Source organism: Phyllostomus hastatus, unplaced genomic scaffold (genome assembly GCF_019186645.2).
Source record: "Phyllostomus hastatus isolate PE091 unplaced genomic scaffold, TTU_PhHast_1.1 phas_contig_137, whole genome shotgun sequence".
Classification (NCBI taxonomy): domain Eukaryota; kingdom Metazoa; phylum Chordata; class Mammalia; order Chiroptera; family Phyllostomidae; genus Phyllostomus; species Phyllostomus hastatus.
In genome coordinates, this window is record NW_025333583.1 from 16532455 (window position 1) to 16549287 (window position 16833).

A 16833-nucleotide genomic window follows, 5' to 3' on the forward strand; every position below is an offset into this window, starting at 1 on the left:
TTTATTTATTTTTGGTAATTTGTTTATGTTATTTGGATTTACATTTCTATTTCTTCTGTGAAAAATTTTCTAATTTATTATACTTAAGTTTCCTTGTAATGCTATTCTTGGGGAGCCATAATTATGTATCTTAAAAGATTAGAACTTAAACCATTAAAAACCTTGTATCAAAATAGACCTATCATGTTTTAACCTTGGGAGAAAACAAATGTTACCATCTAATCACCCCTGTGTTCACTGCAGAGTTATTTACAGTAGCCAAGATTTGGAAGCAGCCCAAGTGCCCATCAACAGATGAGTGGGTAAAAAAGCTGTGGTACATCTATACAATGGAATACTACTTGGCAGTAAAAAAGGAAATTTTACCCTTTGTGACAGCATGGATGAATCTGGAGAGCATGATGCTAAGTGAAATAAGCCAGTCAGAGAAAGACAAATACCGTATGACTTCACACCATATGTGGAATCTAATGAACAAAATGCACTAACAAGCAAAACAGAGAAAGACTCGTGGACAGACAGTAGGCTGGGAGGGGGGAGGAATGTTGAAGGTCTGGGAGGGGAGGGATTGAGCAAAAAAGAAAAAAGGAGAAAAATAAATAAAAAGCAAGAAAATAACCTATATGATGACTTGCAAAGATTTATTTTTAAAAGAGGAGGGCATTTCTGTGGAGATACAAGGTGTCCCATAAAGTCCCAGTGCAATTTTAAGCTTTGGCACATGGAGTATAAATGCTACAGACTTAAAAACCATTTGAAAATTTAAATGTCTTTTAAACATTTAAGCTTTTAATTTTTGTTTCAGCTTCCTCTTGAAGATGGCAAAGACTGGCTGAAACTTGTCATTTTAACAATTTACCAAACTAAGTTGACAAGAAATAGAAATGTAAACTTCCACATGATGTTTCTCTGAGAGTGGGTGGTGCTGCTCCTTCCCCAGCAGGGCCCTGGAGGACCCAGCTACAGGACGCTGTACTTGGGGAACACCTATTTCGTCACCTGCTTGTTATCAGAAAATATCTACTGATACATTTATTTAGCAAATAAATACATCAGAAAATGAGAAGCATCCTTATAGTTTTTTTTTTTTAATCCCAATATAGTTCTTAAGATACGTAGTGTGGACCCACTGTAAGTAGATAATCAATGACTGAAATTTTCTCTTATCCCAAACATGCTAATATGCTAGTAAGTACTGCTTGCAAAGAATTTGAATGGCAAGTGTTATTCAGCAGCTTTTTGGTTTAAACTGATGGCCAATAATAAACTAGCAGCTTCTATGATGTAGTAGGAAGAATCCTTCAATACCTAACAATGCTACACAGTCTGTTGCTAAGTGGCTTTATGAGTTGTTAGGAGTCCCATGTTTTAATGGTAATACTGCACTGATTGTAAAGGAATATGCAGCAACAGTGGGGGAGGGAGTTCTGTTTTCTTTCTTGGAGGGGGCAGTTCAGAAAAGTAGGAGAAACATAAGAGTTATATATGGTTAGTGTCTTTCAAGTCTCAAAATTTAAACTTCAATAAAAAACCCTCACATAGTTCACAGTTATCAGCCTACATTGTAAGCAAATATCTGTGTGTGGGTTGGGAGCTATTGCTTTGGAGTGGCTTTTGTAACTCGTTTAGTAAAGGACAAAGAGTGTGTTGCACTGACAAGGTCCCATTCTTTCCTTCGAGCACAGTACTTGCTGTCCACGAGGCTCTTCAGTTTTATGTCTGTCTTGCTGACTTTGCTGGCTCTTGAGCAGGAGAGGTGGTATTTCTCCAGTCCTCCCAGATGAGGGACTAACTCCGCTGGTTTTTGAGCAGGTGAGGTGGTATCTTCCCAGTCCTCGTAGATGAGGGGCTCATGATGTTGCAACCCCTCATTTCTCCCTTAAGACAGGATGGCTTTAGAACGCTGAACCCCAATAAAATTATCAGCGCTGAGAGACCTTCTCATAGCAGCTCTGCACAGGTCTTTGTCTTCACACAATCTGGAAATGGCCTAGAAAAGGCAATCAAACAGAACACAGGTACAATTAAAGAAAACAAAGGTTCCAACCTTTAAAAAACAGCATCACCTTTAAGCCATACATGCACTGTTCCTTACATAGTTCAGTTTCTGCTGCGTTGGGTGGCTGAGGTCTAAACTGCCAGGTTCGGGGGGTGCTGTCTTGCTAATTCACTGAGGTAAGTCCTTTAGGGGCTATGATTAGATTGCCAGGGTGACGGGGAACTTAGACTTACCTAAAAATGGGTTCCCAAAGATAGCAAGGGTATAACAGGGTCCTAACAGCAATATTATCCATTGCCTCTATTCCTTAAACATAACAAACACAGACTCGGGCAAAACAGGTGTTTGTTTACTCAACTATTCAAATTCCATCCAATCTTCATTAGCTATTATATACTCTAAGCAAATTTTAATGAGGCAGGCATGTGATGTAATTTATTGGATGGTAGGAAAAGTCTAATGACTGAAGCATGCTAAGGAACTATTTTACTTGCACATTAATTATGGTCGAAAAACGTCTTATTACCACCAAGGTACCACAGAAACTGTCCATTTTAGTTGTGAATAATTTTGTATACTTACCAGAAATCATAAGCCATAAATTACTTTGTCATATGTACTTTACCATTTCCATTAAAAACCCATGTACTTTCTACCCCCAGTATTTGAAAAACACAGTATTTAGTCTAAGTATACTGCATGTTTCTAAGGTTAGCCAGTAATGCTTTGTCTAATAAACTCATGGGACTGAACCAAAATATATACAGAAAAGACATGACTTTGCAAAACGAATTAAGAATGGTAAGTAGATTATGTATGTAGATATGATCAGTGACACAGTTGTAAGAAATTCATGTATGGTTATAAGGGTCAAAAGGAAAACCATTAACAGACTAAATTTGATTTAAAATATTCCGAATTATGGTCACAGAAGAGACCTGTAATTTTCAGTTGCTGTTGTTGCTGACAATGTGGGACCCTTGTAGAAACCATGAAAGACACTGGACATGTGATGTGAATGGGTTATAACAAGCTCTTCTTCAATCTGTTCATTTAAAAAAGCTTTTTCCATCTTCCTAATCACTTAATACAATTTATTCACAGGTGTTGGCTTTGGTGGCTGACAGAACCCCACTCGGGGATTCCACAGCCTTACCTCTAGGTTCTGTGCTCTCTCTTTGCTAAGAGGAGCAAAACAAAAAGGCAGGTTGTTGTCGTCTGCTAAGGAGCGAAGGTCAAAGTAGTATTTGGCATAAACACTGGCAGGAACATTAATATTAAACTGAAGTAGCTCCAGGAAATGCCTTTCCATCTCATTCCTGGGCAGGGGAGAAGGAGACAAAACCAACACAGGACAATTTTAGTCAACTGGGCTATCTTCAGAAGTGTCATTCTGAGCTACTAACATGGCTTGAAATTTTATTCTGAAACAAATAAAGGCTACTCAGCTATATTAATACACCAATATTCGAACAAGGTACAGCTATTTGTGGTCCTTTCTGCAGCCCAGCACTCTGAGTTCGGGACAAGGGGGAGGAGGTTACAGCCCTCTGTGCACCCGTGCTGCTGACTGGCGCTCATTCTTCAGAGTTCCATTAGTGCAGCTGTTCGATTCATGCTCCTCGCACACTCGCAAGGCCCCGCTATAGTGATCAGATGAAAGGAGTGATGTGTGCTGTTTATTAGCTCTGAAGAACTTGCGGACATTTTCACCAGACCGATAACAGGAAGGGGCTTATTGAAGTAGAGATGCACCAACAAAAGGAGTGGGCACGTCACCACGGCAACAAATGGATGCATCGAGAGCCACCGCTATTATCCCTGAGGGGGAAAACTCTTGAGGCAGCAAGGATTCATCTCAAATAAATAAATAAATAAGCTACATTTGATGGAAAAAGGAACCCTTCCCCGTGCCTCAGTGCCCGGGGCTAATGTCAGAGGGCGTAACACAAGTTTCTGTTCACCTTAATCTCACTGGAGTGAGAAACTGTCACTATGACAGGACCAGATACACTTTTTAAACTGGAAGGCAGAAAGATTAAAGACAGATATCCTGTCCGGATGAACCCACTTTATGATATGACCTCTGATAGACCTCTGGACTCAAACTCCAACAGCGTTCCTCCCGGGTTAGAAGTGCAACCCAGAGATGCTCAGCATCCACCATCCCTTGCTAGAGAGACGAACACAGCCACAGGGGTGAGTTCAATACAGTGGGGACAGAAAGTTGGGAGCAGTCCTTTGCTATGTGACCACAGTGCCATCACCTGCCAAGTGTTTAAATATAAAATTAAGAGTAAATCATGCTACTGTCACAGGAACCCTTGACAGAGTTAATTAATGTAAAAATGATAATACCTGAACAAACAGGAGAGGCTTATTTTCTAACATATTTGTTTTTTTAGTTTTAAAGTTTTAATATTTTACCCATTAGACAGGTCAGCAAAGGCTATTCTCCTGTATGGATAGCAGTCAGAACACAAGCAGAGATAAGATAGTCTCATTTGTTGAACTTTAAACCCAACTGAACCGACTTCCAAAATGACCTCCAAAATTCATTTCCTATTCATATGGCCATAAGGCTATAGAAATGTAAATCAGATAATGTTGTGATAACCAGCTAATCAGGACTTAATTTACGACAAGAATAAATGCACTTCACTACTCCTTTTATATTTTCTCCACTAATACATTTTAATTGTGTAGAAATACAGTACTTCATAGGATTAACATGTCTATTAATAGAGATTTAATCACAGAAGAAAAGCAGTATGCCTACAGAATATGCATTTTCTGGGGTTTTTTGTTGTTTTTTCAATGGCTAGATGGCTGAATAGCATACCATTTACAGGCGCAGCAAATTTTCTGAATAGCAGCTGCCCAGTTTAACCTATTCTTTTGAAGGGAAATATATTCTAAAAAGACACATAGATGTTGGAAAGTTTTAAGAAAAAGCTGATAGACACCAATTTTTCAATTGAGAGTCAAAATGAGAACATTACAAATAGTCAACAGCAGGAGAATGAAACCAATGGATACTAAACACTGTTGTAATGCCTTCCAGTTTCCAAAGAGCATCAACAAAAGCTCCCAGTGTTTCTGTTCGTACGCAAAAAGCATGTTTACAACTAGGCTTCCTGTGGCTCTCTGAGGTTACAACTAAGATGAGAGCCCTAGCCAGCTCAGTTGCAGGTTTTGAGAAAATTTCAGCTGCCATCACGGCAGGGCTGGTATTCACGATTACAAAGCTTCTTTCCCTCCAGGGACCAGTTTGAAGACTCATGACAGTGGTGATGAAAGTCCCTTTAGCTTCTGCAGCTTCCAAAAGTACTTCCATTTGTTTCAAATTCATCATTTGCTGTCACAGTTTGCTAAGATGGCTACCAGCAACATCCCCATTACTACTCAGTTTACACTATTGTCAAAGTGGGCAACTGCACCAAAAGCCACTTTGACAGCTACTTCTCTTGGTCACAGTATCCTCACTTCCGTTGTAAATAAGCACTTGGTAATTCTGAGTAAGTCTCATCTAGAATAGCGAGCAAAGGAAACAAAAACAAACTCTTGCCACTACCTCCCAAGATCTTGCTCTTCCCATGCTGCTCATCACCAAGAGGCACTCTTTCACGTTTCCTAGATGCCACCCGCAAAGACATTTCCACTGCCAAGTGGGCAGCTTAAGAGTCTGCGGGAAAATACCTCTTTGGCTTATCCTGCTACCACCCTTAGGGCCCTTCACAGTAGTCAATGTGGCCAGATCAAGTGCCCTTGTTAAAGTTAGAGTTTCACTCTCACGTTGGTGAGCCACCTATGAGGAGCACCCTTGTGGTTAACCCGCTGCCTCCCACAATGCACTGCTGTGGTTGCTGAGTGCCCCAGGAAACTCTCGAGTGGGATGGGCACTGGATGATGCCCAGTGATGTTTCTCCAACTGCCTAAGAGGTAGGAGCTTCCTAACTCATCAGACTTATTTTGAAATGTGAAATTCTCTTAATGGGCAGGAGAGAACACAGGGATGAAACCTTTATATGTGGCTAATTTTTTTTTAATTAAAACAAATTTTAATTCATTTTGAGAGAGGGAGGGAGGGAGGCAGGAAGTGAGGGAGAGAAACATCAATTGGCTGTCTCTTGCATGTGCCCTGACCAGGGACCAAACCCACAACCCAGGCACATGCCCTTACTGGGCATTGAACCACCAACCTTTTGCTTTGCAGAATGATGTCCAACCAACTGACCCACACTGGTCAGGGCTGTGGCTAATTTTCTATCATGGCTTCTTACCTTCCCCCTCCCCACTTCACTTATTTATGCATTCATTAGTTGATTCTTATATGTGCCCTGACTCAGGATCGAACTTGCAAGATCATCCTTTATCAGGATGATGCTACAACCAAGCTACCTGGCCAGGGCTGCTCATGGTTTAACAACAGAACTTCATATTAAAAAACGGTAAAAGTAAATATACCATATGTGACTCAAGTTTAAGCTACAAACCCTCAATAATCTAGTGCTTCTAAGACCTTGACAATGGCGAAACATTTATTTCAAGGGCCAGATGTATGCCCCTTAAAAATGGACTGAAACCAGTAGATGCTTTAGGAAAGCCATTAAGATATTTACTGTACTGTTCTGGTAAGTGAACTTGTGAAATGTTTGTCAAAAACCACCACAAATAATTATCAAGCCAGTTATTAAAACACCACCACATCAAGACCTACTTAATGATGAGGAATATGAATTGGTACACCAAAGATGGCTAGAAAGAGGTATGTTATTTTATGCCTATTTCAGTTCTCTGCACAAAGTAAGCTTTACAAATATGTCTTAACATATAAACTTCATGGGGGCAAATGAGGCACTGGAAAATGGTTAGAAAGTTCACCAAAACCTTTCAAACTCACATGTCCTCAACGGTAATGTCCTTGAGGATCTGGCAGTAGTCCACATTCCACACAGCCTGATCGTCCCAGACCTTGGAGGCAAGAAGAACGGCTCCCAGAACAATTCTCTTCCAGTTAGTGGGACAAATGTCGATCTCAGCATAAGTTAAAAGCCTTTCTAAGTAAACCTGCAAAAGTAGAGCACTGGTCTTTGAATTCCGTTCAGTTTAAGTGCTGTGATAAGAACTGTTAGCAATGACAGATTTCATCTATTTTTTACATGCCTCTTATTTTAGGTTCCACAGAGACTGGTTGGCCAGACAAAGCTAGAGACGAAGTCACAGTTGCACATCAGATACCTCCACTGCCTACTTTGCCCCTCTGAATTCCCAGCCCAATTTTTGGTCACTGGAATGTGCATCTTAGCAAAGGTCATCCTGAAGAAACACATTATGTTATTACCTCTCCACTTATAAAAAACAGCTCATGTACAGGCCCAGTGTAAATTCAACCAGTTCAATACTTGAGTGCCTACCACGTGCAATGCCTCCTACTTGGCTGGTAGTTATGTGGTGCTTTTCATAATACTTGAATATGTAAATCTCTGGCAATACTGAGCACATTTATATCCTTTTCACAGTAACTAGGTCCTTGTCTGGCACGCACCGAACATAAAAACTGGTGGTCAATGGAGCCTCCCAGTGGCTGCTGCGTGCGCAGCAGGGCAGGCAGCACGAGCAGGTGTGCGGGAGGCTGGGCCGTACAGCTGTGGGCATTCCCATCTTAGTGCCTCTGCAAGAACACGCACGCAGACGAAGGACAGTCCCTCTCCCAACCCCTGATGTTCACTGCTCCAGTATCACTTTATGAAACCCATCTCTGCCTCACAGAATCTGAAGCTTTAGTCAATTCTGGTGGTAACAGAGCTGCCAGTCTCTTCATCCCTGGTTCTCCTCTAAACCTGCCAGGTAGATTGTGGGATTTCATGATTTCTTTTACATGTATTAAATGTCTACTCTACAAAGAACTGGGCAAAGTTAACAGCTGAGTAAAGAGTACAGAGGTAAACTGTGATTTGTTGTTACCTCAACGGGTGCTTTGCAGAAGAGTATATATGCCATTTGACAAAAAGAAAAAAGTCCAATTTTAAAGACTATGTTTACTGTATGAAGGTTATCAGATTGACAGCTCAGATTTACCAAGGTTCTCCAACCTCAGCTGTGTTTTTGAGAATGAATGATTACTAAACATGATCTGCTCTTAGTGAAATTTTGTACCCATTCCCCAAAACTCAGTGCTCTCAGATATTCTACTCTCTACTTTACAGAAATAATTAGAGGCACTTACATACCACTAGCATTTTCTCCACTTCCTGTCACCTTTACTGGCAAACTTTGCACGTGACATTACTTATTCATTCACTCCCCTTGCCCTCCTGTGTGGGTGGAACTGTGATTTCTCTTCTCGCTGAAGCTAACTCTTCTATCATGAAGTCAATTCCATCCACTTCTGCAGAACAGTTCCCACAATTACCTCTCTTTGAAGAATCCTCCGTCGGCCAGACAGACTCCCCAATGTGATGTGTGTATGCTGCTCCCACCGCACCCTCCACGCCCCGAGAATGCTTCCTCCCGTTTCTCTCACAGGAAATGCCTTGACGCTTCCTTTCATCTCCCTTCTCCCCTTAACCCACTTCGGCCTGCCCCCTGCCACTACCACTGTGCTGAAACTACTCCTGTGCCAAGGCGCCTTCACGCATTCATATCAGAGTTCTTCATCTCAACTGTCCACTCCTCGGGCTTTCCTGACAAACATAAAGGACACTGCTACTTACCAAGTTGCTGGGGCAAAACCCCCCATTTGAGTTAGCCTGCTCAAATCTGTTAGCAATTCTTATCTCTACCTGTCATTGGTAACCTGACCACACTTTCTGTTCTATCTGTCCCTTCTTGCCTGTATCACAGTTACGGCCTTCTGACTGCCCAGCCTACCAACTCCAGTCCATTCTCCCCAAAGCAGCCAGGATAGCCTCTTTAATTTTAAAGAGCACTTTACTGCCCTGCTCAACATCTGCCAAAGGTTCCCCATCACAGAAAAATTTAACTTACTCCTGTGACCTGCAAGCTACAAGGCCCTATAAGACAGGACACTGCCCTTCTGTGCCCCCATGCCCCACATTCCTTCCTTCGTTTCCCACTACTCTGATTACACTGGCCACCCCTCACTGTCCCTTGAAAACACAAAGCACATTGTGCACTTGTCTCAGAATCTTGCACTTGTCCCCTCTGCCTGTAGTGCCAGAGCTCCCTATCTTCCTCAGTTCAGTCAGGACACAGTTCAAATGCTACCCCTTTAAAGAGGCTGTTCCTGATCATTCTATGTAAAGTAGTAAGCCCCTGTAATCACTTTACCACTCTAGCCTGCTTTATCTTCTTGTGAAAAACACTCACTGAAAAATGCACATTTTCCTCATAGAATATAAACTCCACCAGGCAAGAACTTTGTGGAACCTGTTCTCTCCTCCCTCTTCAGCACTTAAATCTGTAAGCACTATCAGCACTTAGGGGACACGACCCCAGGAGTGGCTAGAATGGTGGGAAAACCAAGAGAGAATGATCAAAGAAAAGCCAAGGTAAGTGAGGTTCAAGAAAGTGTGGTCAAAATGCTAAATGCTGCCAAGAAGTTACTTATTCCATAAATATCCCCCAAATACCTACTCTTTGTCACAATTCTATCTTCTGTCCACTTCTGAATCATGTGCTTTCTCTGCACTTGAACCACTACTCTTAATTCTTAACACTCTAATTCCACCCGCTGCAATGATGACTAGACATTGCTGCTCTGCTGCTGCAGGTGCACCAAGGTGCTGCAGGTGCTTAACGTGTCAACAAAGAACTCCCCCCTTCCCACCCAGATGCTCTCCCTCCTGTATTACCCAGCTCTCCACCTGGAAGTAGCACTCCTGCCTTTCTCCAGCAAGTGCTGAGCACTCCAAACAGCTGGTTAGCTCCATGAAAGACCTGTGTCTAATCCAGTGCCCACTGCGGGGTCTCTATTTAGAAGCACAAGCTTCCTCTCCAACATTTTAACTGGATGCTAAAGGAGGAGGCGATGACCCAAGTATTCTTTTCCTCCAGACCATGCCATTGACTCTTCCCTTTACGTTTGCTGTAGGACTTATTATTCCAAATGATAAAATCTTAGCATAGGAATTCTGTATGGGTGACACAAAGGTCCTTACCCAGCTATAGCTTAGCAAGCAACTAGCAAAGCCTTTTCAGGTTCTACTGGCACTATAATCCTGGGCAACCTCACAAGAAAACAAGGCTTGGATTACCACCCATCATCCAAGAAACAGAAAATTTAGGGTTATGGTTTTCAATCAAGACACACACTAGAACTACCTGGGAATTCAGCCTGGGACTCAGCTTAGACCTACACTCAGCCTGTGGCCCAGATGGCTCGGCTACTGCCCCCATGCTACCCCACCAGCACACCTGCTGCCTTTAACAGCAATGGCAACGTTTTAAATCACAATGATTCTTAAGCTCAGATGTGTGTATTTTACTTCCTTTGATGGGTTTCTCTTAATAAAGTTCTTTGACGTGAACAGGACCACACCCTGTGTACAAGACAGAGAGAGATGCTTTATGAAGGAAGAGCTACCTTACCAAAGTTACTATGGCACACTCAGCTGTCAGCTGTGCGGCACTGAAAAGAGTACGAACAAATCTGTAAATAAATTTGTGCTCCGGGTCATGCTTAAAGTATTCCTCTGGAACTGTTTCTCGCTAAAAGAAGAAAAAAAATGCAATGTAAGTATCCATTGAAGAAAAGTAAAGGATTCTTTTGATAGCAGTCTCCTAAGTTGTGCTCACATGCCCCTTAAAATAATTTTTACTGGGTGTCATGTCTGTTAGTCTTTTAAATATAAACAATGGGATCTTAAAAAACAATAGTGGTTCAATACTCACCACCATTCATTATGGCAAATACAGGCACAGCCTCAAACAATTTGTGTGTTCCTTTCCACCTTCCCGCTATAAATTCTATCTAAATGTAAGCTATTGTTAGGCTCAAAAGTCTTGATCGCCATGTCACACGTCTCTGCAATCAATTCTGAAATACACGTTCAGTTCCCTGTAACCGTAAGGCTCCAAGGTGGTGCTGTGTTATACAGTCATCCCCAGCCACATATTGCTACAGAGCATCTGAAGTGAATTCGAAAGTTTTTGTCATATTGATTAATTTTCTTCATAGGGATGGTAACCTATCTATCAAGTTTCTTTCCAAGTATTTATATCGTTTGATGCTCCTGAAAACTATCTTACAAAGGTACATTTTCTGTTTTTTTGGGTACGTTTACTTAGCTTAGCTTACCAATTATACAAGCTTCAACTCAGTACGGACATATCCCTTTTACAACATTTCTTTTGTAAAATAATTAGATACAACAAGGGGTGGGGAAAAATATTTAAAGAAAGATGATTTTGACTAAGTTAGAGGAAGTAATTTTCTTCTAGTAATTGATTTCCTACAAATCAGCATGAAATAAACACAGCTGTATGAGATAAAAAATATAACCTCAATAAAGCTGACACTTACTGTGAGTGGATGTGATCTCTCATCAAAAATATCCAAGGATCTATTTGCATCTCTAAAAAATAAAAATGTGTTTTTAAAAAAGACTAATTCAGAAAGTGTTAACACCTTAGGAACACATCTGCTGAGAGTAGAGATGAGGTGGAGGGAGAAGCTTAACCTTCAAGAAAGCATTTTACAAATTCTGCTCCTGCGTTCTGTAAGACAATTTCCTGAGCTTTTACTCAGCACATCAAATTCTGCAAAATTTTTTCTCCAAAGACCAGCTAGAGGTGCCTTTATAAGCATTGACTCTCCTTAACAAAGTATATTTCCACTTCTCTAACCTCACATTGGAACACACAAGAATGTTTTATAAACCATTATTAGTAGGAGGCAATAATGTTTTCTGAGTTTTAATTCATGTGGAATATGAGATTCGTGTTTTTCCTTGTTTTTTTCCTCTTAGTTTTGTATGGTATATTCCTATTGCATATTTCTTCATATCTTTTACGTAGTTTGAGTTAAAAACTTTCCTTTTTATTTTACAAGTGACCAGTCTTTTGATTTAAAAGTTAACCACCTAATACGGTCTGCTCATTTAAACAGTGGTTCTCCAAATATGTTCTGGCGGCCACCTGGGTTCCCCGAGGGGTGTCCAACCTGCAGCCCAGGATGGCTATGAATGTGGCCCAACACAAAATTGTAAATTTACTTGAGACCCTTTTTTTGCTCATTGGTTTTCATTAGTGTTTGTGTATTTAATGTGTGGCCCAAGTCAACTCTTCCAGTGTGGCTCAGAGACGCCAAAAAGTTGGACACTGCTGTGGGCCTAGACCCTTTTCAGGAGGCCCACGAGGTCAAAACCGCTTTTACAGGAATCTTAAGGTATCGCCTGCTTTTATACTGACACAGCAATGACAGTGTAAAAGCAAGAGTGAATTCTGAGCATGAATCAAGGCCGTGGTACCACACTGTTGTAGTAGTCATTCTCTTTTTCGTGGTCTCTTGCAGCTGAAAAATCAAGAGTGTTATTAAACCTTGACCCTTCCTTTCACACTCAGAATAAGTGGGAAGCACGCACCGATTGCTGCTGCACACTGAGATGCGGCCTCGTTTTGTGGAAAAGCACTTCCAACTTAATTGTGAGCTGAAGAAGCCACTTTTTTTTTTCATAGAATAACACCTTTATCTGATAGTACAACGGTCATGCTCTCAAAAACAAAAAGCAAGCCTGTCACTTCAAAAAAAAAATAACTTGTATATTGGTTGCCAATGACACAATTCAAGCTATCAAGCTAAACATCGGGATTTGGGAAAACTTGTACTTCTTTTTGTGAGCTTGACAGCTTTTCAATACTTAAACACTTTTCTGGTAAGACTGGTGGTGATCCTAACAGAAGTTTCTGACACTTTATAAAGAAATGTAACCCAATACTTCCCAAATGACCAATGTATAATATTATTGCAAAATCATGTATAAGTAAAAGATCCATTAAGCATACAAAATAGATCAATGGGTATTAATTTAACAAAGTACCTACTGTAAGTTCATGGATATGATTTTAAATCCCACTGTAATTCATTTAACAAGCCAGCACTTGTGCAATTTTGGTATAGTATCAAAGAATATCCACAATTATCTAAAGGCTTTAGAAATACACCTTTTTCTAGACACATATAGCTACAAGGGACTGGGTCTTTATATTGTTTCTTCAAAACAAATGATTGACATGACTAAAATGATAGCAAATGACTGAAAACAGAGTATACATTAGAATCAGCCGTCTTCTATTAAGGCTGACATTAAAGAGATTTGCAAAAAAGTAAAAAAATTATGTTAATACCATGGGTGATGTTTGTCCCCCAGGGAACAACTGGCCACGGCTGGAGAGATTTTTTGTCGTCACAACATGCAGCGAGGATAGGGTGCTCCTGGCATCCAGTGAACACAGGGAGCAGAGGCCAGGGATGTTGCTAAATATCTTACAACGCATAATACAATCCGCCTCCACGAAGAATTATCTAGTTCAAAATTTCAAGAGTGCTATAAAAATTGTTTTAACATACAAGGGACTTATTTTTAAATTCTCAATTTTAATCTCTAATACAAACAAATAATGGGATCTACAATAACAAGCGTCCTAAGGCAAAAACAAATGACTGGCTTCAATAATGTAATAAAAGCACTCTATGGCTTACTTCAATGTCTACAGTTATTACCTAACACTAAACTTCATATCTTATAAATTTAATAGCTAAAATAATAAGGCAGATTTTAAAACTCACCTGTTCTTTATGTGGTAATATATCGCTAAGGTCACACTGTGGGGGAAAGAAAAATTGTAACATTGATTTTAATATGTTATGTCTGAAAACATATTTTAAAAGGGGTTTAGAATGGGGGAAGACCTTCCCAGCTGCCCAGTGGCCTTGAAATCCTCTTTCCGAACAGTATCATGTGCGTGCCTGCACCCTTGTCTTAGTTCTTTGGCTTTTAGCAAAAATAGGGGAACCAAAATGGTAAACAACATGCTGTTAGAAGCCCTGTCTACTTGATTATTATAACATACATGTGATCATATATTTCCTCTGTCATTCACACTTTTACTCATAGAACCTTTTATCCTATACAAGTCATCTTTATTTGTATACATGGTTAAATTTAAGCCATAGAGTAGTTTGCATTTCTGTCAATCTGTTTCAGTATCCACCTACCCACCCATTTCCTATCATTTTCCTAAAGGTAATAAAGTGTTCTATACCAAATAAAATCATTTAAAATCACTTCTACACAATTATCAGAAAATTTAATAGCAGTTAAGAACCCACAAAATCTATAGGTCTAGCTATCCTGAAATAAGCAGTGCTAACAATGTAGCATAATAGTGTAATATGTAATAAATTACTTCAAAATTAGTCTAAGTGAAATATTAATGAGCAGATATGTAAGTCCTCAGATACTGTGAAAAATACTGTATTCCTAAGTTATTCAAAGATGTTGTGCATTAGGCAACAAACGGGTTCTCTTGGTTAAGTTATATGTATTCTTCTCCTTTTGCCCCCAGTGTCTAAAATGAAGCTTGAAATAATTGAGGGAAGGCAAATCTGAATTTTAAAACTAGACACCTAGAATATTAGCACTTGTAAAAAGGCTTATACCATTGTTAGCATCAAAGATGGATACTTCTATAGTGCTTCAAATAGTTTTATCTTCAAATTGATTTTAAAATCACAGACTTCAAAGCATAAAACTTCAAGGATGAAAACGATCACTGAACCTTAGATAACATTTAATTCAACAACCCATTTTATAGATAAGGGAACCAGGGTTTAAAATGGACTTGCTCAAGGTCCCACCAATAATAAGAAGCAGTTCTTTCTCCTACACTCTGTTCAGACAGTGGTTCCCAAGCTTAGCTGTACACTGGAATCACCTGAGGAGCCTTAAAAGCTGCCTGGCTTCCACCCCTAGATGTTCTGACTTAAATGGCATTGGAAAGATCTGGTGTTGTTTTTAAAGCTCCCTGGGTGATTGCAATGTGCAGCCAAGTTTGGGAACCCACGAATCAGGGCTAAGATCAGAATCACCCTGGATGCTTTTGTCTATGTAATCACGCCTCACATCCTTCTTCAGTTTAAAGGCTTGTGAGAGTGAGAGAGTTGTTGGGGGAGGAGGGATGGAATGCATGTTTTCAGAGACATATTTTGAAAAAGGTTGCATAAGTGATTCTAATAAGGCTCACCCACCCCACTGAGAACAATGTACTACTACCCCATAATAAACATTCTTCAAAATCATCCTTAAAAGCCAATTAGCTCTATTAATTTTCTCAGTAAACTTTTATTTCACCAATAGTTAATGTACTGAATGACCATCTTCAAAACTTAATGAGAACTAATTAAAACTTACTGAACTTCCAAGAATTAGATTAATTTGGAGAAATAAGCATGAAACTTACTTGTCTGAGCAAAGTTAATCTTTAAAACTACTTTTGAATTATACACTGTAACATCAGAATCTTTTGAATTAAAAAAAAGCTACAGAATATAGCCAAAGTCAAGTGGGGTTTTTTTACTCATAGATTTGATGTCTTGGCTGAATAAAAATGCTCAGTGATTATTCTCAGTAGGTGCCACAGCTCAGAACTTTAGAAACAGACAAGGCTCAGTTTTTGCTGAAACACAATTTGATCTTAACTACTGTCATAAGAGAAGAAAGACACATGATTATAATCGTGAACATGCTATTTTTAATTGAAGTAAAAGTTACAGATATTTTAACTAGCAAAAAAATCTTGTATATTTAAACAAAATTAAGTTTACAAGCTAATTATATTTTTAAGGCTAAAAAATAAAAATCAGGGATGAGGCTATTAATATTTTCAGACAGCATTTCCCAAATTGTGTTCTGGAAAATTAACACACATATTTGAAGGAGATACTGACAATGTTCCTTGGACAACCCCAGTGGGAGTATATCCTGCTTTGTCTTTTTCTCTTTTAAGTATGCTTGAAAAGTTCATATTAGGGTGTTTTTAAAGTGCATCTCCAATTGTGGACTAGGTGGTGCTCCCAGAAATTAATGACACGTTTCCATCATTATGACACACCGTTGGTGTCTGCTTAAAAAGAAACTTGACCGTGGCTATATTTCCAAAACTTCACCTTTCTCATTTTTTTGCTGTGATTTTCTTGTATATGGATTTAGATAGTAGTTTGGGTATTTATATATCTATACATATATAAAATTAAATTTAATTTATCTATGAAATTAAAAAGTCAGTTGAACAAATTATATCCACATAGAAATTAGTTTGAAAAGTTATTCCTTAAGATTGGTTTGACGTATTTTCTCCCTCTTTGGGTGATAAGAAGAAGTGAATTTTTACACAGAAATAGTGTGAGGGGAAAATGTATGATGGAAACAATCTGACAAAATCTAATTAAATTTAAAGGGGCATACATTCTGGTGGCAATAGGGGACAAGCTGTTCCTTCCTCCAAGAGTAGCTTCCAAAATAGTACATACATTGTTTTAGGCCTTTATCTCATAAAGAAATACTTTTTTTCTAGACACATACAATAAAAAGCACCTCTCCTTTTTATTATATTCAACAATGTCTTACCAACAGATATGCATCAAAGAGAAGTACTTTTTCTAGGACTTCTTATTTGCTAACTGGCTTTCCCTCCTTCCATCCACTCTAATATTAAAATGGAAAGTGAAAACTCATATTTAGGTTCTTGAAATCAATATGTAATTGGCATCGGTTTCTTAACCTGATCACTGAAAAGGACAATCAAATGACTGAAATTACATATGGCTAGGATGCCTTCAGCATAAGGGGGTCTGTCACTCAGCCCTTGGC

At 39.4% G+C, this 16833-nt stretch overlaps 1 protein-coding gene across 2 annotated transcripts in view; it reads right to left on the bottom strand.

The window, feature by feature from the left end:
- Window positions 1-539: 539 nt before the first annotated feature.
- The window catches only part of CCNYL1 (cyclin Y like 1), a 32575-nt gene continuing 16281 nt past the window's right edge, over window positions 540-16833 (bottom strand). For both annotated transcript variants that reach the window (XM_045853497.1, XM_045853506.1), the window contains 6 exons: window positions 13752-13787; window positions 11487-11538; window positions 10553-10672; window positions 6903-7069; window positions 3156-3318; window positions 540-1990 (listed from right to left, as the gene is read on the bottom strand). In XM_045853497.1, the coding sequence (XP_045709453.1) occupies window positions 1880-1990; window positions 3156-3318; window positions 6903-7069; window positions 10553-10672; window positions 11487-11538; window positions 13752-13787 (649 nt within the window). In that variant the 3' untranslated portion in view covers window positions 540-1879. The remainder of the gene's footprint in view (window positions 1991-3155; window positions 3319-6902; window positions 7070-10552; window positions 10673-11486; window positions 11539-13751; window positions 13788-16833) is intronic.